General features: G+C 41.8%; 1 protein-coding gene across 3 annotated transcripts in view; it reads right to left on the reverse strand.

The window, feature by feature from the left end:
* CMC1 (C-X9-C motif containing 1) overlaps nucleotides 1-24430 on the reverse strand; it is a 111746-nt gene that overhangs the window by 25368 nt on the left and 61948 nt on the right. Inside the window, exons 3-4 of one of the 3 annotated variants that reach the window (XM_029589426.1) lie at nucleotides 4906-5104; nucleotides 1276-1366 (exon numbers count right to left, since the gene is read on the reverse strand). In XM_029589426.1, the coding sequence (XP_029445286.1) occupies nucleotides 1276-1366; nucleotides 4906-5056 (242 nt within the window). In that variant the 5' untranslated portion in view covers nucleotides 5057-5104. The remainder of the gene's footprint in view (nucleotides 1-1275; nucleotides 1367-4905; nucleotides 5105-24430) is intronic. The other 2 variants (XM_029589427.1, XM_029589428.1) reach the window with 2 other exon arrangements.

Below are 24430 nucleotides of genomic sequence, written 5' to 3' on the forward strand. Positions count from 1 at the left end.
GTTCACAATGAGATCTCCTTGATGCTGGAGTTGAAGAGGCAGAACAAGATGCCTTTTTCGATCAGGAAGAGTCAGATCTGGCCTATCTCCAGGATCTTTATCGGTCAATTGCATCTAGGGAACGGATGATCCCCCTGATGCCGATGAAGCTCCTTCCATCTGTGCAGCTCTGAGGTCCTTCAATGTGGATACCTCTGATGCTAATGGAGTGGTCTTCCAGTGCCCAAAGCCTCCATAAAGTTCTAGTCAGGAACCACATCCTTTCAAGGTCATGGACACACATTTTTGACACCCCTGGACATCACGTGATGCACCCAGGCAAAGAACACATCTATGATGTCCTTTTGCATCAGGGGTGTTGCTGGAACCTGCTAAACATGTTGAGCTGAAACAAAAGGGACACAAAATCGAACTCAATAGTGGCGGTGGATTAATGGCTGGCGGGTACAGATGATACACTTAGAGGGTTAACGACCGCGGGAAAAAAACAAACTTAGAACTGACTGAAAAACCTTATCCAGGAAAACCATGAGGATCAAGATTGTGGAATCCTGCAACAAACTATCCTGTGAACTGGGAAAAAATCAAAAAATGGACCAGGAGAGTGAGGCACCAAACTACATCTGAAGGATTCTGTGGAAAAAGAATGACAGAAGGGACCCCACATAGATGCATGGTATAATGACATGCTGGGAATGCCCAGTGAGGCACAATTAACATTCTAGAAACTGACAAATTTGCAAAAGAAGGGGGACATGACGATCATTATGGGTGGGGATTTTAATTTACCTTTAGACCCCTTGCTTGCCAGGCAATCTAAAGTCTGCTTTATGCCATCTCATTTTAGAGAGTTACAGACAAATTTTCCATGCTGGTCTCCATCGAATGATGTCATCCATGTGCAAAGACTGCCATCCTGTTGTGCTTAAAGAATTCAGTTTCCATGCCCATTAAGTCTTTAATTTCCCTACTCAGTAGTTTGAGCATAAAGTCATTTGAGTCACTAGATAGATACTGGACTAAGACCATCACTCCATTTCATACAGTCAGCTGAACAACTTTCATTTGGTGTTGGTTACATGTCACAATTAATTTGGGTTCAGTTCAAACTGATAATCTGCAAGTGAAAGATTTTAGAGCCATGTATCATGTCACTCCCATAAAAGACTTAACATTTAGACTGTTAGGAGTAATTTAATCAGCTTTTGATGTAAAGTTTCCTGTTTCAGTTAAAAATAAAAATTATATTAAACATCAATTGAACTGGAGACTTACTAGGCAGTGAGACAGGCTTTTAGTTCTGAATTTTCCTCTTGGCATTTCACCACCATCAGAAAGCCAGATTCTTTACAACATTTTGTAAAAGCTAAAACAAAAAGGATTAATGTAAGAACATTTATCTGATTATAAAAATCAATTTGTCAAAATGGATCTGAATTACACAAAAAAGAGGCAAGATCTCTCTACTGTATAACAATAAACAATTATAATGGTTCTGGTACTTGATTATGCAGGAAGGTATATAAAAAATAAACCAATATTTAATACATATTTTTAGTGCTGCTCTGATGTTTGATTTTATGCACATGGCTACATAATGATTTATCTTTAATTTCAAAACACTGAGTAAAAGTGCTTCTACCAAACTAGTCTACTTTGTACTACTTATGATTGTATATTTTATTATTGTTCATGTATCTTGTACTCTGCTATGAATGGGCTAAAACCTCCAAAAGCAGTTTATACATTTATAAATTAAAATAAACAATTAAAGTCTATATGATGTTACTAAACGAATGTCGGTATATAAAGAACCTCAAATAAATAAAAATAAATGATTAGTGAATGTAACTTGCACTAATAGAAATAATTCATCATAAAAGATGTAAGCTGGCAATGACTGCCACTGTATTAACATAATTTAATCAAAATAAGCTTTTTGAACCTTAGTTTGTGGGGGGTTTTTTATTTGGAGGTTTCCTCCTACTCCTTTATACTTCCAACTTAGTTGGAACCAGGGTGGACTATCATTCCTGTCATTCACAACTACTTAGGGATTTTTTCCCCTATTTTATAACTTCCCTTTCCCGCAATATACATAGTCTGGTCATTGCAGCAACAGTCTTGGACCGGGGCTATGCACTCTGTATTTTACCATGCTTAAGAGGGCCGGAGACTGGCATTGTGCTGGCCTTCCTTGAAGAATCTCACCATCTGACCTGCTGTGTTTTCTCTATGGATGTTGTCTACTGGTCATTCTCTCCACAATGATCTTATCCTTCCTCAACACTGACACAACCTTGACAAGGGAGCAAGACTATAGGCAAGCCTCTGTCTGATTGGCCCTACACCAAAGGGCAGGCCCCTGTAGTCCATCTTTGTATTTATGCTTGAGTTTTTATATTAATGCTTCAGGACGTTGGTTTCATTAATTCCATATATTTTGGAGTGCTTTTTATATTTCTCAGATTTGTTTTATTCTTGTCATCATGTCTGTTCAAGATTCAATCAGGAGGAGAGGAAGGAAACTGATTGTGTCCCTGTTATCACAGGCTGGGACAGATATAGTCTTCATAAGCTAGCTACCTTCCCATCAATGTTATTTATGGAAGAAGGAAGCTTCTCCTAGCTAATTTTTATGAAACAGGGCTATCAGCCTAAGAATTTAATCTCTCTCTTTAGGCTGGCTCTCAGTGAGGAATATGTGGACTAATCTGCAAGCAGTTTTAATTAAATGCACAATTAATTTGAGGCAAGCCCCATTACCACTAATTTGTTAGTGGATCAATCACTGGACATCCTCTTTTTAACATAATCCTGATTGGGGGGAAAAAGATCAATTTCTCGACTCATGCTGGTCTGCCTGACGATTCCTTTATTCATCAAGTTTGAGAGGGTAAACAGAAAAGTAGAATATTTTTTTTAGGGATCATTTCCCATTTTGAAGATTTGGAATGTGTTCTGCTGGAAATTGGAATTACCCTGAAGCAACTTGTGTGTGTGGTTTACTGCCTTCCTAACTCAGTAGGGGTCTGTCCTTCATGAATTTGCAGAAGTGACTATGTGGCTGTTGGATTCCCTCAGATTAATTTGGGGGGATTTCAATGTACACGCCAATTTCCCAGAGGTTGGCAAAGCCTATGACTTGCTCTCAGCTCTTTCCACAGGAGAGTTCAAATAATATGCCACTTTTCCTACATATACTGCAGGCCACATTTTAGAACTAGTTTTCTGCCAGTTAATGGAGATATTTTATTTCTATCTCAGACTTGAGAGGTGATAGCATTAGGTTGGTCACAATATTGATTACATTTAAGAGGGTTGCATGTGTAGTTTAAGATTTTTCCAGAGCGGTGTTATCTGAAACTTAGAGCAAAGAAGATCCCTGAGGCTTTTATCTACCAGTTAGTCTTGTTATTTTAAATATGATGGTTCTATTGAGGACATGGTAAGCATTTGGATTTCTAACCTAACCCCAGTGTACCAACTGGTACCAAAGAAAATTTGAATTTTACAACTGAATAAATCTCTCTGGTTTAGTCAAGAACTAAGGAGAAAGAAGTGTGAAAAGAGGCAATTTGAGAGAATTTGGCAGAAATCACAACTGGACTCAGATAAAATTATCTATTTAGCTAAAGTTAAAGCCTATAAGGAAGCCATTTTGAAAACTAAACACACAATTTCCAATTTCAACTAATTCATGTCAGCTTTTTTCAGTAGTTAAGGACTTGGTTACCCCCTTTTGCCATTTACTATCTTCATTTTATTGTTTTTTGAAGTATGACAATTTTGTTACATTTTTTGCTAATATTTTAGAGTTGAAAAAAATTCTGAAGTCGCCTAGTACTTTCTTCTTTGTTCTATGGGAAGACTATAAACCAGTAGACAAATCTGAAGAATGTATACTCATCTACCTGTTCCTTGGATCCATGTCTTTAATTAAATCTTCCAGAGTAATGCTTGGAGATGTATCAACTTCTGTTATCAATACCTCTCTGTCAAAGTCTCTTCCTGCTATTTTCAAGCATGCCTTGATCAAACCTTCTTTGAAAAAATCTCTCTCTTTAGATTTGATAAGGTGGGCAAGTACAGAGCTATGGCTATCCTTGCAAACTTGGTAGAAAGAACAATTTTAAGTCAGCTAAATAATTTTTGGATAAGCTATAATCGCCTGGATCTCTGTCAATCCAGATTTTGGACCAGATTTAGTACAGAAACTGTTTGAGTTACCTTTACAGATTATTTTTGATTGGGCTTCGATAAGGATAAACCCTCCGTTGTTTTTTTAAGTCCTGAATACCTTTGACACTTGATCATGAGATCTTATTATGCAGACTCTTGGACATCATTATCTCATGTAGGATTGCATCATGGTTTCATTCATTTTTGGTTGGTAAACACAGTCAGTAGTTTGGCAAGGGAAGTCCAAGAAGGTACACTGTCCTCCACTCTAATATTTGCATTCATCCTGTTTTAAATATCAGGGCTTTTGGTTTTAAAGCTAAGTATTACACAATTTACTTGTATTATGAAATGTAATTTGATTTCATTAAGAAATGCCAATGAATGTCTAAGTAAGTCTCTTATTGGATGAAAAGAAGATTAGCAGTGAATGCATCTAAAACTGAGAATTTGGATTAGCAACATAGGGACTGATATGAGTGGTTGCCATATTTGTCTGCATAGGTGAATCCTTAGCTACAGATTGCCCCGAAAATAGAAAAGGGGACCAAAATACCACTCAAGTGTTAATCTGCACAAAAATAACCAGTTTTGTTAGTAACACAAGGAGGGGGGTAGCCTGAATAGAAAGAATGGGCCCTAGGCGGGAACAGAATTGGGTTATAGACCTCAAACAATTTCCGAAGGACAGATTAGCCAAACCTATTTTCACATCAGCCATACCTATCCAAATAATGAGATGTGAATGAGTTGATAGTATTCCACATCGCAGCTCTGCACATCTCCTACATGGGAACTGCTCACAAGTGGGCCACCAACGCTGCCATGGTTCTGACAGAGTGAGCCTTGACATGGCCTCCAAGGTGGCTTGCATAATAGAAGAAGAGACAGTCTGCTTGGCAATGGCGATCCCAAACCTGTTCTGATCAAAAGAAACAAAAGTTGTATGGACTGTCTAAGGGCTTTTGTCTGCTCCAAACAAAAGGCTATGGCTCTTTTGCAATCCAAACTGTGCAGGGTTTGTTCACCTTGGTGTGAATGGGGCTTGAGAAAAAAATGTTGGCAGCACAATGGAATGGTTAAGATGAAAGTCTGATAACACCTTAGGCAGGAACTTAGGGTATATATGAATGAATCGTACAGTTATAGGCTGTACACAGATGTGCTCTTCTTCTATACCATGGCGATATGCGCCAATTGCACTTAAGTGAACTCTGAGACCAGTCTCTGAAAGGTAGAGAAGACAGACAAGCACTTTTTGTGTGGAGGAGAAAGGATCTATGGCCTTCTGCTCACACTACACTGACAACCTCCTCCACTTTAGTGCATATGACTATCTAGGTGAAGGCTTTCTAGAAACCACCAGGATTCAAAACACACCCTCAGAGGTCGAGTGGTTATAGATCAGCCTATCAACATCCAGGCTATAAGTGACCGGTGCCTGGAGGTTGGGATGCCGAAACCTGCCCCAATCCTGAGAAATGAGATCTGGGGAAGTCCCCAATCTGATCGGTTTCCTGATGAACATCTCCCGGTGGAGCGGAAATCAGACCTTTCTCGGCCAATGAGAGACTTTGATGATTATAGCCCCCTTGTCTTCTCGAAGCTTCAAAAAAGTCTGACACCAGTGGAGATCGAGGATATGCATACAACAGGTCCATGCCCCAATGGCAGGCAAAGGCATCTGAGGCTGGTTCGTGGTGTAATCTGCATAGGGAACAGAAACGAGGAACCTTCCTGTTCCAACGTGCTACAAACAGATCCACTTCCAGGCTTCCCCACAGGCGGAAGATCTAATTCGCAACCCCTTGGATCAGAGACCATTCGTGACACATGAAGGAACGACTCAGCCTGTCCACTATCGCATTCTCTGATCTGGCCAGATACATGGCTCTGAGCACCATCCCTTGGGAGAAGGCCCAGGACCAGATCTGAAACACCTCCTGACACAGGAGGAACAAGCCCGGTACCTTACCTGCTTGTTGACATACCACATTGCCACCTGGCTGTCTATTTATATCGATACAATTTTGTTGGACAGTCAATCTCTGAAAACCCACAGAGCATACTGGATTCCTGGAGATCCAGGAAGTTGATCTGGCACATCTGTTCCTGGGGAGACCAAAGACCTTGGGTGTGGAGCCCATCTATATGAGTTGCCCAACCCAGCGTGGACACATCCAGGCGAAGACAATTTGAACCCCTGGACTTTGGAATGGGACCCCCTGTTCCAGATTGAAATCAACTCGACACCAGGACAAAGAGTCCCAGGAGAGACGGGATGACCCAGATGCAGTCCAAAAGCCCTCGAGTGGCCTGGTGCCACTTGAACTGAGGTGTTCAATGGGTTCTCCGCATATGTAACTTTGCACAGGGAGTGGCCCAATAACCTCAACATGTGCCAACAGCCTCAAACATGTGCCAAGCTGAAACCTGCTGGCATGATGGTCATCAAGTTGTTGGCCCTTTGCCAAAGTAGGATGGCTTGGTCTGAGCCGTGTCTAGTAGGGCTCTAATGAAGATGGGCTGAGATGGGAGTTGGAGTAGTTGATAAATCCCATTGACTCCAACACCTGGATGGTCAAACGCATGGACTCTTTGGTCCCTGCCCGAGAGCTGCTCTTGAACAGCCAATTGCCCAGGTAAGGGAAAACATGGCCTTCCAGTTTGCACAGGTGCACTAGTACCACGGCTAGGCATTTTGTAAAGACACACGGGACTGATGCTAGCCCAAACAGCAGAGGCGGTACTGGAAGTGCTGTTTCCCTACTAAAAATCTGAGAGAATTCTTGTGACCTTGGAAGATCTCGATGTGGGTGTACATGTCCTTCACATCAAGGTAACTTAGCTAGTCCCCATTTTCTAACAAGAGGATCATGGTACCCAGGGAAACCATCCTGAACTTTTCCCATTTGCGGAACTTGTTCAGGGCTCTTAGATCTAAGATGGGACAGAGTCCTCCCGTTTTCTTTGGAATCTGGAAGTACCAGAAGTAGAATGGGCTCGACTGCTCTGGCCATTAAGAGGCAAGAGAGCTCCATGAGAAGTACTTCCTGATATGTTACCAGCCCCCAATAGGGGCTTGGGGGGGAGGCAATTTGATGGGGGAATGCAAAGATTTAATTTGTAACTTCTGCAGACCTGGTCATAGGTTACACTGGGCCACCGGCTTGCAAAGAATGGCAGCTTCTCCCCCCTCCCCCCGACTGGGGGTCCATCACCCCTGGTATAGCAGACTCTGATATACTCCTTGTGATACAGTCAAAACTCTATCCCAGGAATTGACTGGAATGTCGGCTGGGGCTTTGGGGCCCTCTGCTTCCTGGCATAGCTGTAAGGGGCCTATCTCTTTGGTCAGGAGAAAAATTTCTTCTGGCCTGTTTTTGAAGACCTCCTAGCAGAGGAGGATGGGTTCCGGGTGTCTGCGAAGAGTTGTTGAAGTGTTGCATGGTACTCACGCATCTGAGCCACCACGTTCTTCACTTTATCTCCGAGGAGATTTTCTCCAGTACATGGCATGTCAGTGAGTCTCTCCTGCACTTCCTGATGGAAATCAGATGCCCTCAGCCAATGCAAGTATGTGGGCGCTAATTCCAGCTCCAGAGATTCTCTATGCTGTCTCAAACATCGTAGGTTGCTTGGACTCCATGTTTTCTGCACTCCAGGCCCTTATGCAGCAGCAACTACAGAGTGTCTTACTGTTAGAGCAACTGCTCGGCTACATTCTGTACCTGCTTCCAGATGTCCAGCATAAATAGCTCATATGAAGCTGGTTGGCCGCTTTGTGGGTGATAAGCATGGTGCCCTAAAATTAAAAAAAAAGACAAAAACAAAAAAAAACTTTCTACCATCTGATGGCCCTGGCCCTCTGATGCTTTCACGGGGGTACCGAGAAAAGGGTCTGAGTGCGTTTATCCTTTTTGAGAGTGGATTTGACCACCACAGGTTGGTGCGGAAGTCTTTTAGACAAGATACAACACGTTCACCTTCCTATTAACTGAAGGAACAGAGTGGGTGTTCTCACATCCTCTTCAGCAGCTCCTCAAGGATCTCGTGCACAGACTGCCACAATCTCCTTGTGAGGCTCCACGTACTGGAGGATATCTAGCATCTTGTGTTGGCTATCCTCCTCAGTCTAACTGAAATGTGATGGCCTCCTAGTGAGGCACTGTCAAAGTTCTAGAAACTTTGACATAAAAATTCTAGGCCAGGCCCCACAGATGATGTCACCCACATATGAGGACTGCTATCCTTTCTTGTCTTAAAATAGAAAATATACTCCTGGATGGTCCTTGTGCTCTTGAGGTAATCAATAACTCTATATCCCCTCTCTTAAAAATACAAATAAGTAAAAATTAAGAAAGGTGCTTTTATTTTTATCTTCCTCACCTCTGGAATTCCTTGCCTAAGATGCTACAGCTAGAGGATAATTATCTCCACTCATTTAAAAGGGTTATTAATTTGGATATTTGACCAGATTATATCTGCCAATATTTTATATATCAAAAATGTATATTTACCAGTTTTTATATATCTGTTTATTTTGACTTTTGTCAATTATTTACATTGCCTAGAGTTCCATATGAGTGATTAATAAGTTTAACTAAATAAATGCACCATGGATCATTCTAGAAACCTGCAATCCTGAGTCCTGAATTTGGTTACTAAATATCCTTAAGCAATGACCACATCTCCCTCTGTCACCCTCCCCAAAGGGAAGGAAGCTGTAAACACAGCATCTCCAACAGACCCAGGGGCTGAACTACCTGGTTAGCTTTGAACCCTAGTTTCAAAAGAGCTTCTCATATTCTATGCCTATGAAACATTTTTTTTCCAGGAATTGTGCCACAGTAAATAAAATAATAATAATAATTACAAATGTTTTTTAAAAAAAGCAGCTTTTCAGTCAAGCAATGACAGAAACTGGCATCTTGAATAACCTAAAAGAACTTTAATCAAACATAGCATACGACGACGAGTCTTTGTGCCCTGATTCTTGGCACACAACAGAGGAGAAAAGCAGAATTTCAGATGTGTTGAACATTATAGCAATGATGCATGGTTGTAGGTTTGCCATCAAACTAATCCATGTTGTAAGCATTTTCTCACTCACTGACCAAATCTGATCATCCACCGTAACCATGCTTAGCCCAAAGCCAAAAGCTGTTTGCAAGGTCTTTGTCACTTGTTTAGCAACAAGGTTTTAATTAGAGTCTTGCTTTTCATGTCATATAACACATTAGCACACTTTTATATACTGAGATTGATGCTGTTAATACTTCAAACCAATTTTTGAAACAGTCTAGGATGAATCCAATTTTAAAGTCCCCTGACTCCATTACTACTGGGGCTGAATGCAGTTATTTAATAGCTTGCTTAAGCAGAATAATAAATGAGCTTTTGAAATGTAAAACATGTTAATGTTAATCCAACATTGTAAAAGTATTATATAAAGATTATAAATATAAATCTATAGCTGCTTCGGTTTCTGTTTAAGGTGTTCTTAAAAGAGACAAAAACCCATTCATAATTTTGCTACGGTCAGAATTAAAAAGTCTCTTAAACCCCATTGTCTTCAGACTCCTAAACCTAAACCAAATTCAGATGTGACTGATTGTCATAAAATAGAACATTTTCCTAGGGCCAACACATTACCCATATAGTGATACCACCACACATTCTCAGCTGCGCACACACACACACAAAAATAGGGCCCAAGAGAGAAATGTTTTTAAGTTTGTTTAAATTTTCAGGGCAAATTAAAAACTGCCGGACAGTTGGAGTGATGTAAAGTTTGTGTTGTGCTAGAAAGGATTGCTTCCTTAGACGTTAATATTTATTTATTTATTTATTTTTAGATTTTTATATACCGGTGTTCCTATATGAAATAAAGATCACATCGGTTTACATTGAAACAGAACATAAAAATTGCCAAAAGGCATATACACCGATATGAAAATGTGTATACATGCAATGCTATGCTCAGCTCATTCAGTTCAGATACTCCATCTATACTGTGCAGAGGACTGGTCTCACAATACTGCACACAGAGCAGCAGGATCTTCTGCAATATTAAACTACATTTTAAATGTTTCATGAAACTTTTTCCAACAAATTGTTTAATTTCTAAACCTAGTTCTTCCTTTATCCGTATCTGGGCCCAATGTAAAATAACGTGTGCTGAATGTGCTTCCTGAAAAAAGTTAACCCCCAATGCAGTAAGCTAATAGTATGAAAATGCATTAGGAGTTTAAAAAAAAAAGCATGTTAACCTGAAAATGTGTGCAAAAACTGAACCGCATAAATGTCATTTAATGCGCACAAACAAATTTTGCTTATAAAACATTTATGCACTCAAATCAAGTTTTGTGCATATAAATCGTGGATAATATGCACAAAACATGTTTTAGGAGCATACATATGGTTTGTATGCATTTTATGCAAAAAAACATGACTTGTGCTCTTAAGTCATACCCACAAAACAAGTTAGGAGCATAAAAGCTGTGCTCGTAAATTAGAAACACAACTTTTTTATGCGCTTAACTTAGGGGCACAAGTTATGTGCATAAAATAGGAGTTAAGAGCATAAAATGCGTACTCATAGGCTGTGTGCACAAAGTCTGCATAAATCATGTTTTATGTACATAAATCCCAAGGTCCATATTCAAAGCATTTAGAGAGAGCTAAATTAATATTTGGGTACATATCCAGCTAATCGCTAGCTGGCTAAGGTTAGGAGGCTAGAATTGAGCCCAATAAGTTATGGTCGTTTGGGGGCATAACTGGGAGGAAGCTGCGTTAGCCAGCTAAGTCTGGTTGGGCCAAAGAGCTGTCCTAAAGTTAGTTGGCTATAGTTAGCTTGCTAACTTTAAAATAACTGGCTATATTCAACAGTGCAGATGCACTATTGAATATACCTTCAAAGTCAGCAGGATAAGCTTATCTGGCTAACCCCTAGATTCATCAAAATGCGATACTTTATGCATGGATAATGCCCGCGATAAGGAAAAGGGGCATGGATATGATCATTTCAGAGTTACCATGCCATTCACTATCTTACCGCTTTGCATGGGTAGTTTATCGAGCTGTGCATTAAAGCTTTTGCACCCCGTGATATTTGTACTTTGCCACTTGGGAAGTACCCAGGCATTTCCTTACTGGGGAGGCGGGGAGGGAGAAGGAGAGGGAGAAAAAGAGAGACAGTTCTTTATAAGGCTTTCATAGTAATCAACTATTTATACCACTATAGGAGGGCCAGCTAGTAAGTCAAGGTGAGGATTTGGTGGTGGTCTAGGGTTTTGGGGCCAGTTGTACATGCAGAGAGAGACATACAAACAGCACAGAACACATCAGTGAAGATTTGACGTGATTTGAAGTGAGGAAAGTCAGACTAAGATGAGATTACTTCAGTGTTCTCTTGTCTTAACTTGATACTACCCTGGTAGAAAGTGCATCAAGCTAGGGCAAGAGAACACTGTAGAAATCTCTTCTTTGTGCGACTTTCCTCACTCCAAATCACGACAAATCTTCACAGAAGGTCAACTGTGCTGTTCGTATGTTTCACACTGCATGTAAACCTGGCCCCAAAACCCTAGACCACCCACCAAATCCTCACCTCGAGTTACTAGTTGGCCCACCTATAGCAGTATAAATAGTTGACTACTATGTATGCCATCCAGAGGCACTCACTCTCTCTACTCCTCCCTCTCCCCATGGCCAAAAATGCCCAAAACAGAATTTGTGATATTTATCGCAAATTGCATTTCGGCTCTTTCGGGCATATCACACAGCTTAACACCAGGAAAAAAGGTGCAGTTTTTTCCGGCATTAAACATGCGCGATAGTGTGTGTTACACTTTCGCACAGTGCAATAATGCCCATTATTTTAATTGATACCTCCCAAACCCCTCCCCTTTGAATACATTTGTAAAATTTGCAATCCTGCATCACGTTGCGATAACTATCGCATGCATTAATGACATAACGCATTTTGATGAATGAACCTGAACATTGCTGCTGGACTGTGTCTGAAGATGGACCTCCCCAAGTACAGAACCCATGCACCATGAACTCTAGGTTCAACCCCATAAACTAATACTAGCCCTAGAAACTCTGACTAGGGGTTAAATTTCCAGCATTAAGAAAACATGAATTAAGGCTACGCACCTATCTACATTGGGGAGTTATAGCTAATGCCCCAGTTAACATGGGATTTGATGGAAGAGATTTAAACTGCACATACATTTTTACTCAGGTCTTTGTGCGTAACTATTCAAGCAATCATGTTGCACAGGTTACTATCCTACAAGGTTCTCAATAGCCCTCCCATAATTTACAAGTTTTTCACCACCTCTACCATAATTAACGCCCTCCTCTCAATTATATTATTACATACACTACAAAACCTATAAGGTCCGCATTCCCACTACCAAAATATATAATGCCAACAATACACTAATCTCTTAAGTTTCCCCATGACAGAATTCAGGACACAAACTATAATGGCCTCTCTTCCTCTGCTCTAAGAGACAAGCCAAAGTTACCCTTGATACAAAGTTACTCATGTTATACAGCCACTCAAGACTACAAGGTCTCATTGTAAAGAAGAAACCTATGTTAATGGATTCCTAGTTGAACATCGGTATAGAAAAATAAATAAACTCTTTGCTACATTGGGAAGAAAGTTCTATGCACATAAGAGTGTGTGCAGACAAGCACACCTTATTATATTGGAGCCTCTGTAGGACAACAGCCTGAGAGATGCAGGTCTTCCTTGCTGGCCACTGATGTAAACATACAGCAGACATTTACAACTCAGCTGGAAGCAAGTTTAAAAAAAGCCCCAAGTGGAAGTTCCTGGCCCTGATGGAGTGTTCAATTTTTGGCTCAAGTATTTAACCTCTCTCCACCATGAACAAGCTAACTGCAAAAACAAATTGATTAGACAGCCAGAATTAGCTCCACAATGGAAGATTCAAATAACCTCCCCAAACTATTGGCCAATAACTCGGTTGCCTAAAATCTATAACTGTTTACTGCAGTAGACACAGATAGAATATATGATCACACTGACTTCAATAACATGCTGGCAACAGAACGAAAGGGTAACAAAAAAAGGAGCATATAGAAACAAAGATCAGTTGATGCTGAATAAAGTCATGACCAGCTGTATAAACAGCTTGGAGAAAAGACGGCTGAGGGGGGATATGATAGAGGTGTTTAAAATCATGAGAGGTCTGGAATGGGTAGATGTGAATCGGTTATTTACTCTTTCGGATAATAGAAAGACTAGGGGGCATTCCATGAAGTTAGCATGTGGCACATTTAAAACTTAATCAGAGAAAGTTCTTCCTCACTCAACGCACAATTAAACTCTGGAATTTGTTGCCAGAGGATGTGGTTAGTGCAGTTAGTGTAGCTGTGTTTAAAAAAGGATTGGATAAGTTCTTGGAGGAGGAGTCCATTAACGGCTATTAATCAAGTTTACTTAGGGAATAGCCACTGCTATTAATTGCATAAGTAGTATGGGATCTTCTTAGTGTTTGGGTAATTGCCAGGTTCTTGTGGGCTGGATTGGCCACTGTTGGAAACAGGATGCTGGGCTTGATGGACCCTTGGTCTGACCCAGTATGGCATGTTCTTATGTTCTTATGTAGATGAAACCTCAGTATAGCATGAATTTACTAATAAAATGACTAAGAGCATACCAAATTCTTGGAGAATAAATTGCCTTGAAATGTACAAAGCGAACCCTGCACTGAATGAGTATATCAATAGGGAAGACTACATGCCATCTGAATTATGGAGACAGTCAATTTGTCATTCCTAACATTAAGATCCTGTGAGGAATACCTGACAGATTCCTGGTTACTGCTTTTGTTTTACCTGGCATGAAATCCACTAGGTACTCCATCTCCTTGAATGATGGAATTAGCCCTAATCCTAGAACTACTAATCACCAAATGACATCTTATCTACTATTTGTAAATAACTTGAAATCCTATAGCTCCTGTGACGCTCATTTAGCAGAGCAACTGCAAGTAGTGAAGAGTTTTTCAGAAGACATTTGGCCTGGACAAATGTGCTAAAATGACCTTCCTTAAAGGAAAATTAAGCAAAACTTAAAACATCTCTCTGATTGAAGATTGTAATAGAAAGGAACTGGAGCAAGAAGGTGAATTATAAATATCTAGGAGTAGAAGGAAGTGGAAAAAGTTGGCATAAAGTACTGAGAGAAAAGATCAATAATCCATCAGAATCAATATATGCCGAGACCATAATCTCTAGAGCTGAAGAAGGTGTGGGTCTCATTTAAATTGAATACACATACAGTTACCCTAATATAGAAACATAGAAATGACGGCAGAAGAAGACCAAACGGCCCATCCAGTCTGCCCAGCAAGCTTCACATTTTTTTTTCTCATACTTATCTGTTTCTCTTAGCTCTTTGGTTCTATTTCCCTTCCACCCCCACCATTAATGTAGAGAGCAGTGATGGAGCTGCAACCAAGTGAAATATCAAGCTTGATTAGTTATGGGTAGTAGGGTAGCTTGATACTGAATGACTAATTAGGGCATTGGACCGCATACCCTCGTAACTTGTGGACATTGTTGGACTTTCCGTTATATGAAGGTGAAAGGCTCGGTTGGGGATTAGGGGTGGGAGCCGGGGGGTTAAATGTTCTTGACGACAGCTTACTATGCATATAGATATAACTGGGAATATATGAAAATGATATGTCTCTGTTACGTATCTGTTTATTGATGTGTTTCACTTTAATAAAAATTGCTTAACAAAAAAAAAAAAAAAAAAGATGGAATATAAATTAAATTAACCAGTTTGCAATTAGCCACTAGTTTGTCCAGTCCTTCTCCAGGTCATCGAGACCTTCCTGGTTCTCCAGTCTGAACTCCCACCCAGTCAGTAGTACAAAATAAAGATGTTAAATATCACTTACGCAAGATAAGCAGCAGGTGTTAAAAAAAAAAATGAAAGTTGGCAAATATACACCTGTAAATGTCTTGTACACAATACGTGTTGGCCCCGCCCCAGATCGTCCCTTTTTTGTGCACGCAAGAGAAAAAATACATGTGTGTTCTTTAGTTTTATAATTGAAGGAATACACAAGTATGCTAACTTTTACAAGTGTAGCATTTTGAAAATTCACCCCTAAGGCTTTACTTACTGTCTAACATTTTACATCCCAGCTTAAGACTGTGATTTACAATCACATAATGGGAGTTTCCAGATAAAGGAAGGTCATTCATACGGTACTCCATTTGTATGACCTGCAACCAGACAGAACCAGCCCCAGGGTCCCTAAGACACACCAATTAACCCCTCATGCCTCAGGATGAACTTTCTCCACTGTTAATATCCAACTCCATCTCGTCCCTCACCTGAAAAGAATGACAGTAGGGAAGAGGGTCCTTAGGTAAGGCCCAGTTTCAGCTGTTTCTCCTGCAGGAAGAAAAGTGGCAGTCAGATCCGAGGCATTCTGCAGCCATATCTCCACTGCTTCTGCACTCCCTGGATCTCTTTCTGCCTTGAAATCCAATTCAAAACATCACTTCTAAAGAAAAAACCGCCATCCTGATGATTACTGCCAACCCTGGTATCCTCTGGCATACTTAATGGCATTAACGGACTCAAATGCCCAAATAGTGCTGATGTATCAAAGTGAACAAGCATCCGGTGAATAGAAGGAATGATTGAAAATTTACCAGCTCACAAGGGAAAGAAGCTATAGAATTAACAAAACAAGAGAAAAATGTTTCAAAATAACCAGAGCAGAAACAAGGAAAGATAACCAGCAGAAGCACAGATATAGTGGAAAGTGCAAAAAATTACTTCAGAAACCCCACATAGATCAAGAACTGACACTACAGTGGCTAAGGAGAGTTCAAGCCGAATGGTGAAAGATTGATAATTGAAACACAGGATATTGGGCTACGGACTAGAGACTGTGTACAGCCAGCACAGAAAAAAAAATGATAAAAATGGACAAATGCAGATTCTGGAAAAAAAAATGTGGAAACTTATGCATCTCGGCACTGGACATGATGTGCTGATGTTAGAAAGTTTGTATACAAAAAGGCACAAGAAGATGTCATGAATTTTTGATTGTAAATCACGCAAAAGTCATAACATTGCTGTATCAAAAATACATTTGGCTCACAACCCTAACTGAATTGATGAGACCAAAGAAGTTGTGATCACCCGGGATATTTCTATTCCAACAGATAGCAAGATTGATGCTAGAAAAATCAGACATTGTGGTAAAAGAGAAAAACGCAAGAATGGTATTGCTGATAGATATGTCAGTACCTAGCAACTATTCTGAGGATCATATGGAGAAAATAAAGATCTTCTGTACCAAGAGATGCAATCAAAGGCCAAGGAAATGTGGCAGAAAAAGAGAGAACTAGTAGGGGTCTGCATTCGTTTGACGTATTGTGAATCCGCAACGTATATGCCATATTCGTTGTATTTGTGGGGTTCCGAAACGTATGGCGAACCCCCACGAATACAACGGATCACCAACGAATAGGCCCCCCCCCACCCTCCTGACCCCCCCCTCCCCCCAAGACTTGCCAAAAGTACCCTGCTGGACCACCAAGTGAGTGCCTGTGCATTATTGTAATCATTGGCCCAGGATAAATCAAAATGTCCCAAAGATCACAGGTCAGTATATTTTTTTGAAAATGTATTTGGTTGCAAATAAAAAACATGTTCTTTACTAAAAGTAAAATTAATAGGAGTTAATAAAGCTAAGACTTATCTTTGAATCTTCAGAAGGAAAAAGATTTTGTTACTCGAGCTTATAAACAACTCTGAGTCCACAGGAACCAGTCAAGTATTAAAGTGCTGTCTCTTAAATAACCCAACGCTGCAGCATTTTGAATTTCTCTTCATCAGGGGTCAGAATTGGCACACAGAAATTGACCTTAATCCAAAATCAAATTATGTCTGTTTTGTAAGCTAAGTCTTCTGAAACTTATACTGGCTGCCAGTTTCCTAATGGGCTGGCCTGAACCCATAAGTGTATCTTCTATTTCATCCCTAGGTTCTGGAACTCTCTCCCATTAGAAGTTCGACTGGCTACTGACATTCTGCTATACTATAATGATTTGTTTCTTCTGCCAAGCTTAATCTCCTCGGCCACCAAACAAACATTACCTCATACTTCTGACCTCCCTCATGCTGGTCCTTATTCCAATGTTTTTCTAAAATTTTTGATGTTATGTATTTATACACTGTTTACCTATTATGGATTGTTATCTATACTTAGTATGAATTTAACATATTTGTGCGTGTGTTCTGTATGTATGCAATGTCTATGTAGCATGTATTATGTATGTAATACATTACACCGATTACGCTGTTAGGAAATCAAGTAACGAGTTTTCTTAATAATATAATTCCACATGTTTTCCTCATAACTGTAAAACATCTACAAAGTAAAGAAAATTGGCATTGATTTAAAGCTTATATGAAGGAGAATGTTCATTTAAGTCACAAACATAAAACTGAAAAATATGTAAAGTCAGTTAACACACCTTTCTGCAGGCAAAGCCACACCCAATATGTTAAAATAGGCCTAATATATGTACATAATACAAATCAAATCAAATGCAACATCATACATATCAATAAAAAAAATCCCTAGCACAATCTGATCCTCCTCCCATTCTCATAAGGGAACTGAAACAGACTGCAAAATAAACTAAAACAAACATCAAACCTGCACTCCTCTTAAATCCATTCATTCATTAAATACAAACATTAAATTTAAATCCTAATATCCTGCTCAACCATTCCCACTCTAGCTCATTCCTTAAAACTAATCAAATGAACAAAGGCTAAACACCATCCCAGACCCCACCCAACTAAGCCCAATCACTCCCTATCGGAGTTCCCCAACATGCAACCCTTCATTGGCATCCCCCCCCCCCCCCCCCCCGGCGTTGGAATATGGCCTGCGATGATGTAGACAGGAGAGGGTGGAGTCGGGCATCACTGGATCCAGCTGAAGCAGAGACTGAAAGGTGCTAGGACCTTTTTGAATGGGGAAAGGAGCCAGCTTCCCTTTTCTAATATTCTTTTTTTTTTTTTATTTAATGTGGTTATATTAAGATCATAGAAATTAACCGTTGTCTTCCAAGAAAATGCAGTCAAAGTGTAATTATTTGCGTGCTCAGGGACATGGACTCCAGATAGTTTGCTATTCAAACTATTGCGAAAATTATCCAACCTTGTAAATTGTTTTACTTATTATCTCAAGGCCACATCAAAGTTAATGAGCAGCTCTGTGACAGTGGCTAGCTTGAAAAGTTGCCAACAATCAGAGCTAATTTGCAGTAACCAATCTCAGTAATTTGTGATTATAGCTGAACATTTTTTAATTTGTGCAAGCACTCTCACCATCAGATTAGCATTAATAATTTGTGGATTTTGCATGTAGCAAAACATCAGGGAGGATTTCACAGAACTGAAAAATAACACAAACGATCACATACATCGAAACCCCAGATTCCCTCTTGCTATTGCATCTTGGATAAATTAGTTTGATCATCAGTTTCAGAGGTTTTTAAGCAAGCTTGTAATTGAGGGAAAGGGAAATGTGTAATTAAAACAGCAGGAATTTCAGCTCTTCTGTAGCCTGCCTCCACACTTTTTTTTGGAGGGGTAAAGATATTTTTGTCTTTGTAAGCATGGGCAGCATCAAAACTATTTAGTTTTCTCATTCAGTGATGCTTTCTAATTACATGGCTATATATTCTCCAGTAGCATAGCTACTGGAGAATATATAGCCATGACTTTTGGCATGTCCCAAGAATATATAGCAATGACTTTTGGCATGTCCCAAGGTTAACATGGGTGGGCATTATGCATATAGGCTCCAATTTCACACTGTAAAGTAAATATAGATCCCTATTTTAAAAAATACATTATAGCAACAAAATATGCTGTATCCTGCCACTAGGCCATCCATAAATGTCGTCACGCTCCTTATGCCGAAGGGGTAGGGGGGGATTGAACATATCATGACATCACAAAGCCAGTCCTAAGATTACTTTGCTATCATGGCAGCAGTAGCATAGCGAGGGTCTCCGATGCCTGGGGTCAATGCATTTGTGCACCACCCCACCCCACTAATTTTTGGGGTGCGCCCAACCAATTGCCCAGATACAATATAGAGCAATAGGATATGCAAGACGTATTTTGCTTCTATGGCGATGCTGCAAAGCCACATAGCTCCAACCAAAACTGTCAGATCAGAGTGGCTGCCCCTTGACAATGCGAGTCAATAGTGATCATTGAACATACAGAGTGTGAAGTGGCACGATGAAGACTATCTAAATCTATGTGAACTATCTGTTCCAGAAAACTATGTTTCTGTCAGCAGTGTCCCTGTTTGCACAATGGCAGATCACTTTTCGTAACCATCGCAGGATGAATAGTTTTTGCAAAAAACAGTTCAGCATCTTAGTTATTTGATTTTGCAACATTGATCAGCTTTAATTATAATACAAACTGACTGCAGTGCGTGATGAATGCCTAAACTGTGTACAGTACTAATGCTATTTTGCTTGAGTAAAACAAGGATTGATAACTGTTTGCAGTTTAGTATTGCAGCTTAATATAAGGGGGTTTTAAGTTTGTGACATTATAAGTGAAAGGGGATTTGGAGATTTGTGACAGTGTGACGAGAGAGGGTGGGGGGTTGATTTCATGACAAAATAGTGACACTTCATTTAAGGATGGCCCCTTAGATGCAATATGGACCAGACCGGATTATGGAATTGTTCTTGTTACTGTCATTTCTTTAACCTATAATTTTATTACACTATTGTCACATGTAATTTTTTTCACAAATATTTTTTATTTTAAACATTTTGTATTACTTTGGCAACACAAATACAAATTGTCATGCCAGTCAATCTTCCTGAATCATAATCGACCAATCTCAATCCCTTCAGTAGAAGTTTCTCGCTCAAGGCCCCTCCTTCATGAAGAAAGAGCATGCAAAGCCTAATGAGGAGGACCAGGGTGCAAACTTGAGAGACTACTGGGTACAGGCATGGGAATGAAAGTCTCATCCCCTCAATTCCCATCAGCCTCACACTCATCATCTCAGCACCAACTGCCTCACACTCGACCCCCCCAGCCCCAAAGAACCATCACACTCATTCCTTTTCAGTCCTAAAACCCCTCTCACACTCACCTGGGCCAGGGCCTCAGTCCCAGAAGCCACCCTCACACTCATCCCCTTGACCCTTACATTCACCCTTTGAGACTCCCAGCCCCAGCTGTCCCCTCACACTCACCCTCCTAACCCCACTTTTATTGTATGTGTACTAATTATGCAATATAGCAGAGTTGCTTACCTGTAACAGGTGTTCTCCTAGGACAGCAGGATGTTAGTCCTCACACATGGGTGACATTATCAGATGGAACCCGGCATGCCACTATCCACGCAGGGTCCCTCTTCAGTCTTATAGAGTTCGCGAAAAATAAAACAAGCCCAAAAAAGAAACCAACTCCATGGGGAGATGGGTGGGTTTCATGAGGACTAACATCCTGCTGTCCTAATAGAACATGTTACAGATAAGCAACTCTGCTTTCTCCTAGGACAGTGATGGCGAACTCCAGTCCTCGAGTGCCACAAACAGGCCAAGGATTCAGGATATCCACAATAAATATGCATGAGATAGATTTGCATACAATGGAGGCAGTGCATGCAAATCTCTCATATGCATAATCATTGTAGATATCCTGAAAATATGGCTTGTTTGTGGCACTCGAGGACTAGAGTTCGCCATCACTGTCCTAGGACAAGCAGGATGGTATGCCTCACACATGGGTGAATTCCTAGATACAGGCTGTTCCTGAACAGCAGCAAGACCAACCAGCATCCAATCAGATTCCAATGGGCAGCACAACCCCAGTGCTGTCGGCTACAGAGGGAGAGAGCCTGAACCCAAATAAAGGGTCCGAGGCAGGAAGAGTTGGTTTTCACGACTGGAAAAGGTTATAGAGGACTGACTGACCAAAACTGCTGTTACATCGGCCATCTTTGTCCAGGAAATGAGAGGCGAAGGTGTGGAGGGAACTCCAAGTTGCAGCCCTGCAGATCTCATCCATGGGTACCGCACACAAGTGGGCCACTGAAGCTACCATGGCTCACACAGAATGAGTTGTGTTGTGACCCTCAAGCTGCAGTCCAGTCTGTGCAGAGCAGAAAGATATACAATCTGCTAGCCAGTTGGACAAGATCTGCTTGGACACTGCAACACCCAACTTGTTTCTATCAAAGGATAGAAAGAGTTGTGTAGACTGCCTGTGGGCCGCTGTATAGTCCAGGTAGAAGGCCAGGGCCCTTTTGCAATCCAGCATGTGCAGGGTCCGCTCACCCTTGTGGGAATGCAGCTTTGAAAAGAAGGTGTGCAGGATGATTGACTAATTGAGATGCATATGCAGCACCACTTTGTCATGAAAGAATTTTGTATAAGTTGGGTATAACACCAAAGCCTAAAGCTCACTGACCCTGTATGCTGAGGTGACTGCAATCAGAAAAGGGACCTTCCAGAACAGGTATTTCAGGTCACAAGATCGCAGGGGCTCAAATGCGGCCTTCATAAGGTGGGTTAAAACCACACTGATGTCCCAGAAGACCGCCGGATGGATCGGCAGTTGAGTTGGAGCAGCTCCACATGAAGTGGCCCACAAGAGGCAACATGGAGATGGGCAAGCCATCCACTTCCTGGTGATAAGCTCAATAGCACTGGATCCTCACAAAGGTGATCTTCAGGCCAGCCTCAGACAGATGTACCAGGTAATTCAGAAGTTTTGAGGTGGGCAGGAGAATGGATCCAAACCATGTCCCTCACACCAGCTCAAGAATCTCTTCCACTTGAGATCATAAGATTTCCTAGTGGAAGATTTTCTGGATTCTACGAGAACCTGAGACACCTTTTCCGAGAGGCCCAGATTGTGCAGAGTCATCCGGTCAACATCCAAGTCATGAGAGCCAAGGACGAAAGTTGGGATGGCGCAGCCTGCCTTTATCCTGCGTGATCAGGTCCGGAAAGGTCCCCAGAAATATCGGGGCCTGGGAGGACAGATCCTGTAGAAGGTGGGAACCAGATCTGTCATGGCCAATATGGTGCGATCAGGATCATGGTCCCTTGGTCCTGCTGGAACTTCAGAAGGGTCTTCAATACCAGAAGAAGTGGTGTTATGCTTATAGGAGGCCGGTGCCCCAATGGCGAGCGAAAGCATCAGAGGCTGGCCTGCCATCCATCCTGAACATGAAGCAGAATTGGTGCACTTTCATGTTGCACGGGGAAGTGAGCAGGTCTATGTCCGGGGTTCCCCAAAGGCGGAAGATCCGCTCCCCAATTGCCTATTTTAGGGACCATTCGTGAGGGCGAAACGAACTGCTCAGAGCATCCGCTGTCACATTCTCGGTCCCTGGCAGGTATATGGCTCGAGGGAGAATGCCCTGTGAGAGCACCCAGGACCAGATCTGCACAGCCTCCTGGCAAAGGAGGAATGAGCCCATGCCTCCCTGTTTGTTCAGATACCACACTGCCACTTGGTTGTCAGTTTGAATCAGACTACCTTGTTGACCAGGTGCTCCCGGAACATTCCCAGAGCACACCGAATCACCTGGAGCTCCAGGAAATTGATCTAGGGTCCAGAGATCTCAGACATGGGCTCTCCAACCCAGCTGAGAAACATCCGTAGCAACAATGACGACCTGAGGGGGAGAAACCTGGAAAGGAATGCCCACCTCTAGGTTGGACAGTGTTTCCCACCACGAAAGGGACTCTTGAAGTGATGCGGTAACTAGGACGCATGCCTGAAGGTCCTGGGTGGCCTGACGCCATTGGGAGCACAAAGTTCACTGTGTTCTGCACATGTAGAGTCGAGCAAATGGCATAAAATGAACCATCACCGCCATGTGCCTCAAGATACGCAGGAACTTGTGCATAGAGGCTTGGTTGCTCCAAGAGATCACCTGTGCCAGGGCCAGCGCTCTGTCTAGAGGCAAAAAAGCCTTGCCTTGGGCCATGTCGAACCTGGCCCCAATGATGTCCAGGCGTCTGGATGGAACCAGCTGGGACTTCAGGTAGTTGATAAGAAACCCCAAAGTCTCCAGGATACGGATGGTAGACTGAAGAGATCATAATGCCCCGCTGCCTGCTACTGCTCTTGATGAGCCTATCGTCCAGGTAGGGGAAAACCTGCACTCGGCGCATCCTGAGATACGCTCCCACTACCACCAGGCACTTTGTGAAGACGTGGTGTGGAAGCAAGACTGAAAGGTAGCACCCGATATTGAAAGTACTCCTCTCCCACCAGGAAACGGAGGTACTTTTGATGATTGCGAGAGATCGCAATATGAGCGTAGGCGTCTTAGGTCGAGGGAGCAAAGCCAGTCCCCACTCCTCAGAAGAGGGATTAGGGTATCCAATGAAACCATTTTGAACCTTTCTTTTATGAGAAACCTGTTCAAAGCCCTCGGGTCCAAGACAGGATGAATGCCCCTTGTTTTCTTGGAAATCAGGAATACCTTGAATAAAACCCGTGTTTTGCTGATCTGGCAGGACAGGCTGAACCACTTGGGCCATTAAGAGAGCAGAGAGCTCTACTTGAAGTACCTGCTGATTTGAAGAAAATTTCCAAGAATGGCATGGAGGGGATTCCAGGGAGGCCCGTTGGAAGTTTAATCTGTACCCCCGATGAACAATGGATAGGATCCATTGGTCCAAGGTTACTGAGCACCAACAGTCTGCGCTTTGCAGACTGCCTCTCACTTGAGGGGGGGGGGGGGGGGTCTATCATGGGTACGGATTGCTGGTTCAAGTTTTCTTGCAGCCAGTCAAAACCCCGTAGTGGAGCTCTGCTGTGGGGCTGCAGGCAGCTGAGGGGTGCTCGGCTTCCTCATTCATTATCTAGCTGTCACACGTTGAAGCCTCGTCCTACTAGCTGGAGGATAATACTTCCTCGAACAGTAAAAGGGGTGCCTCAAGCTTTGCCGTAATGGCTTTGTGCCCACGGACTGCAGGTCTGAGGAGGTGGCAGACAGATGTTGAAGGATTTCATGGTAATCCTTAAGCTGCGCTCTAGCCTCCTTGATCTTGTCTCTGCAGAGATTTTCCCCCAAACAGGGGAGGTCTGCAATGTGTTCTTGCATTTCTGGCCGGAGATCGGAAGCCCAAAGCTAGGCCATGCATC

Source organism: Rhinatrema bivittatum, chromosome 2, assembly GCF_901001135.1.
Source record: "Rhinatrema bivittatum chromosome 2, aRhiBiv1.1, whole genome shotgun sequence".
NCBI lineage: Eukaryota > Metazoa > Chordata > Amphibia > Gymnophiona > Rhinatrematidae > Rhinatrema > Rhinatrema bivittatum.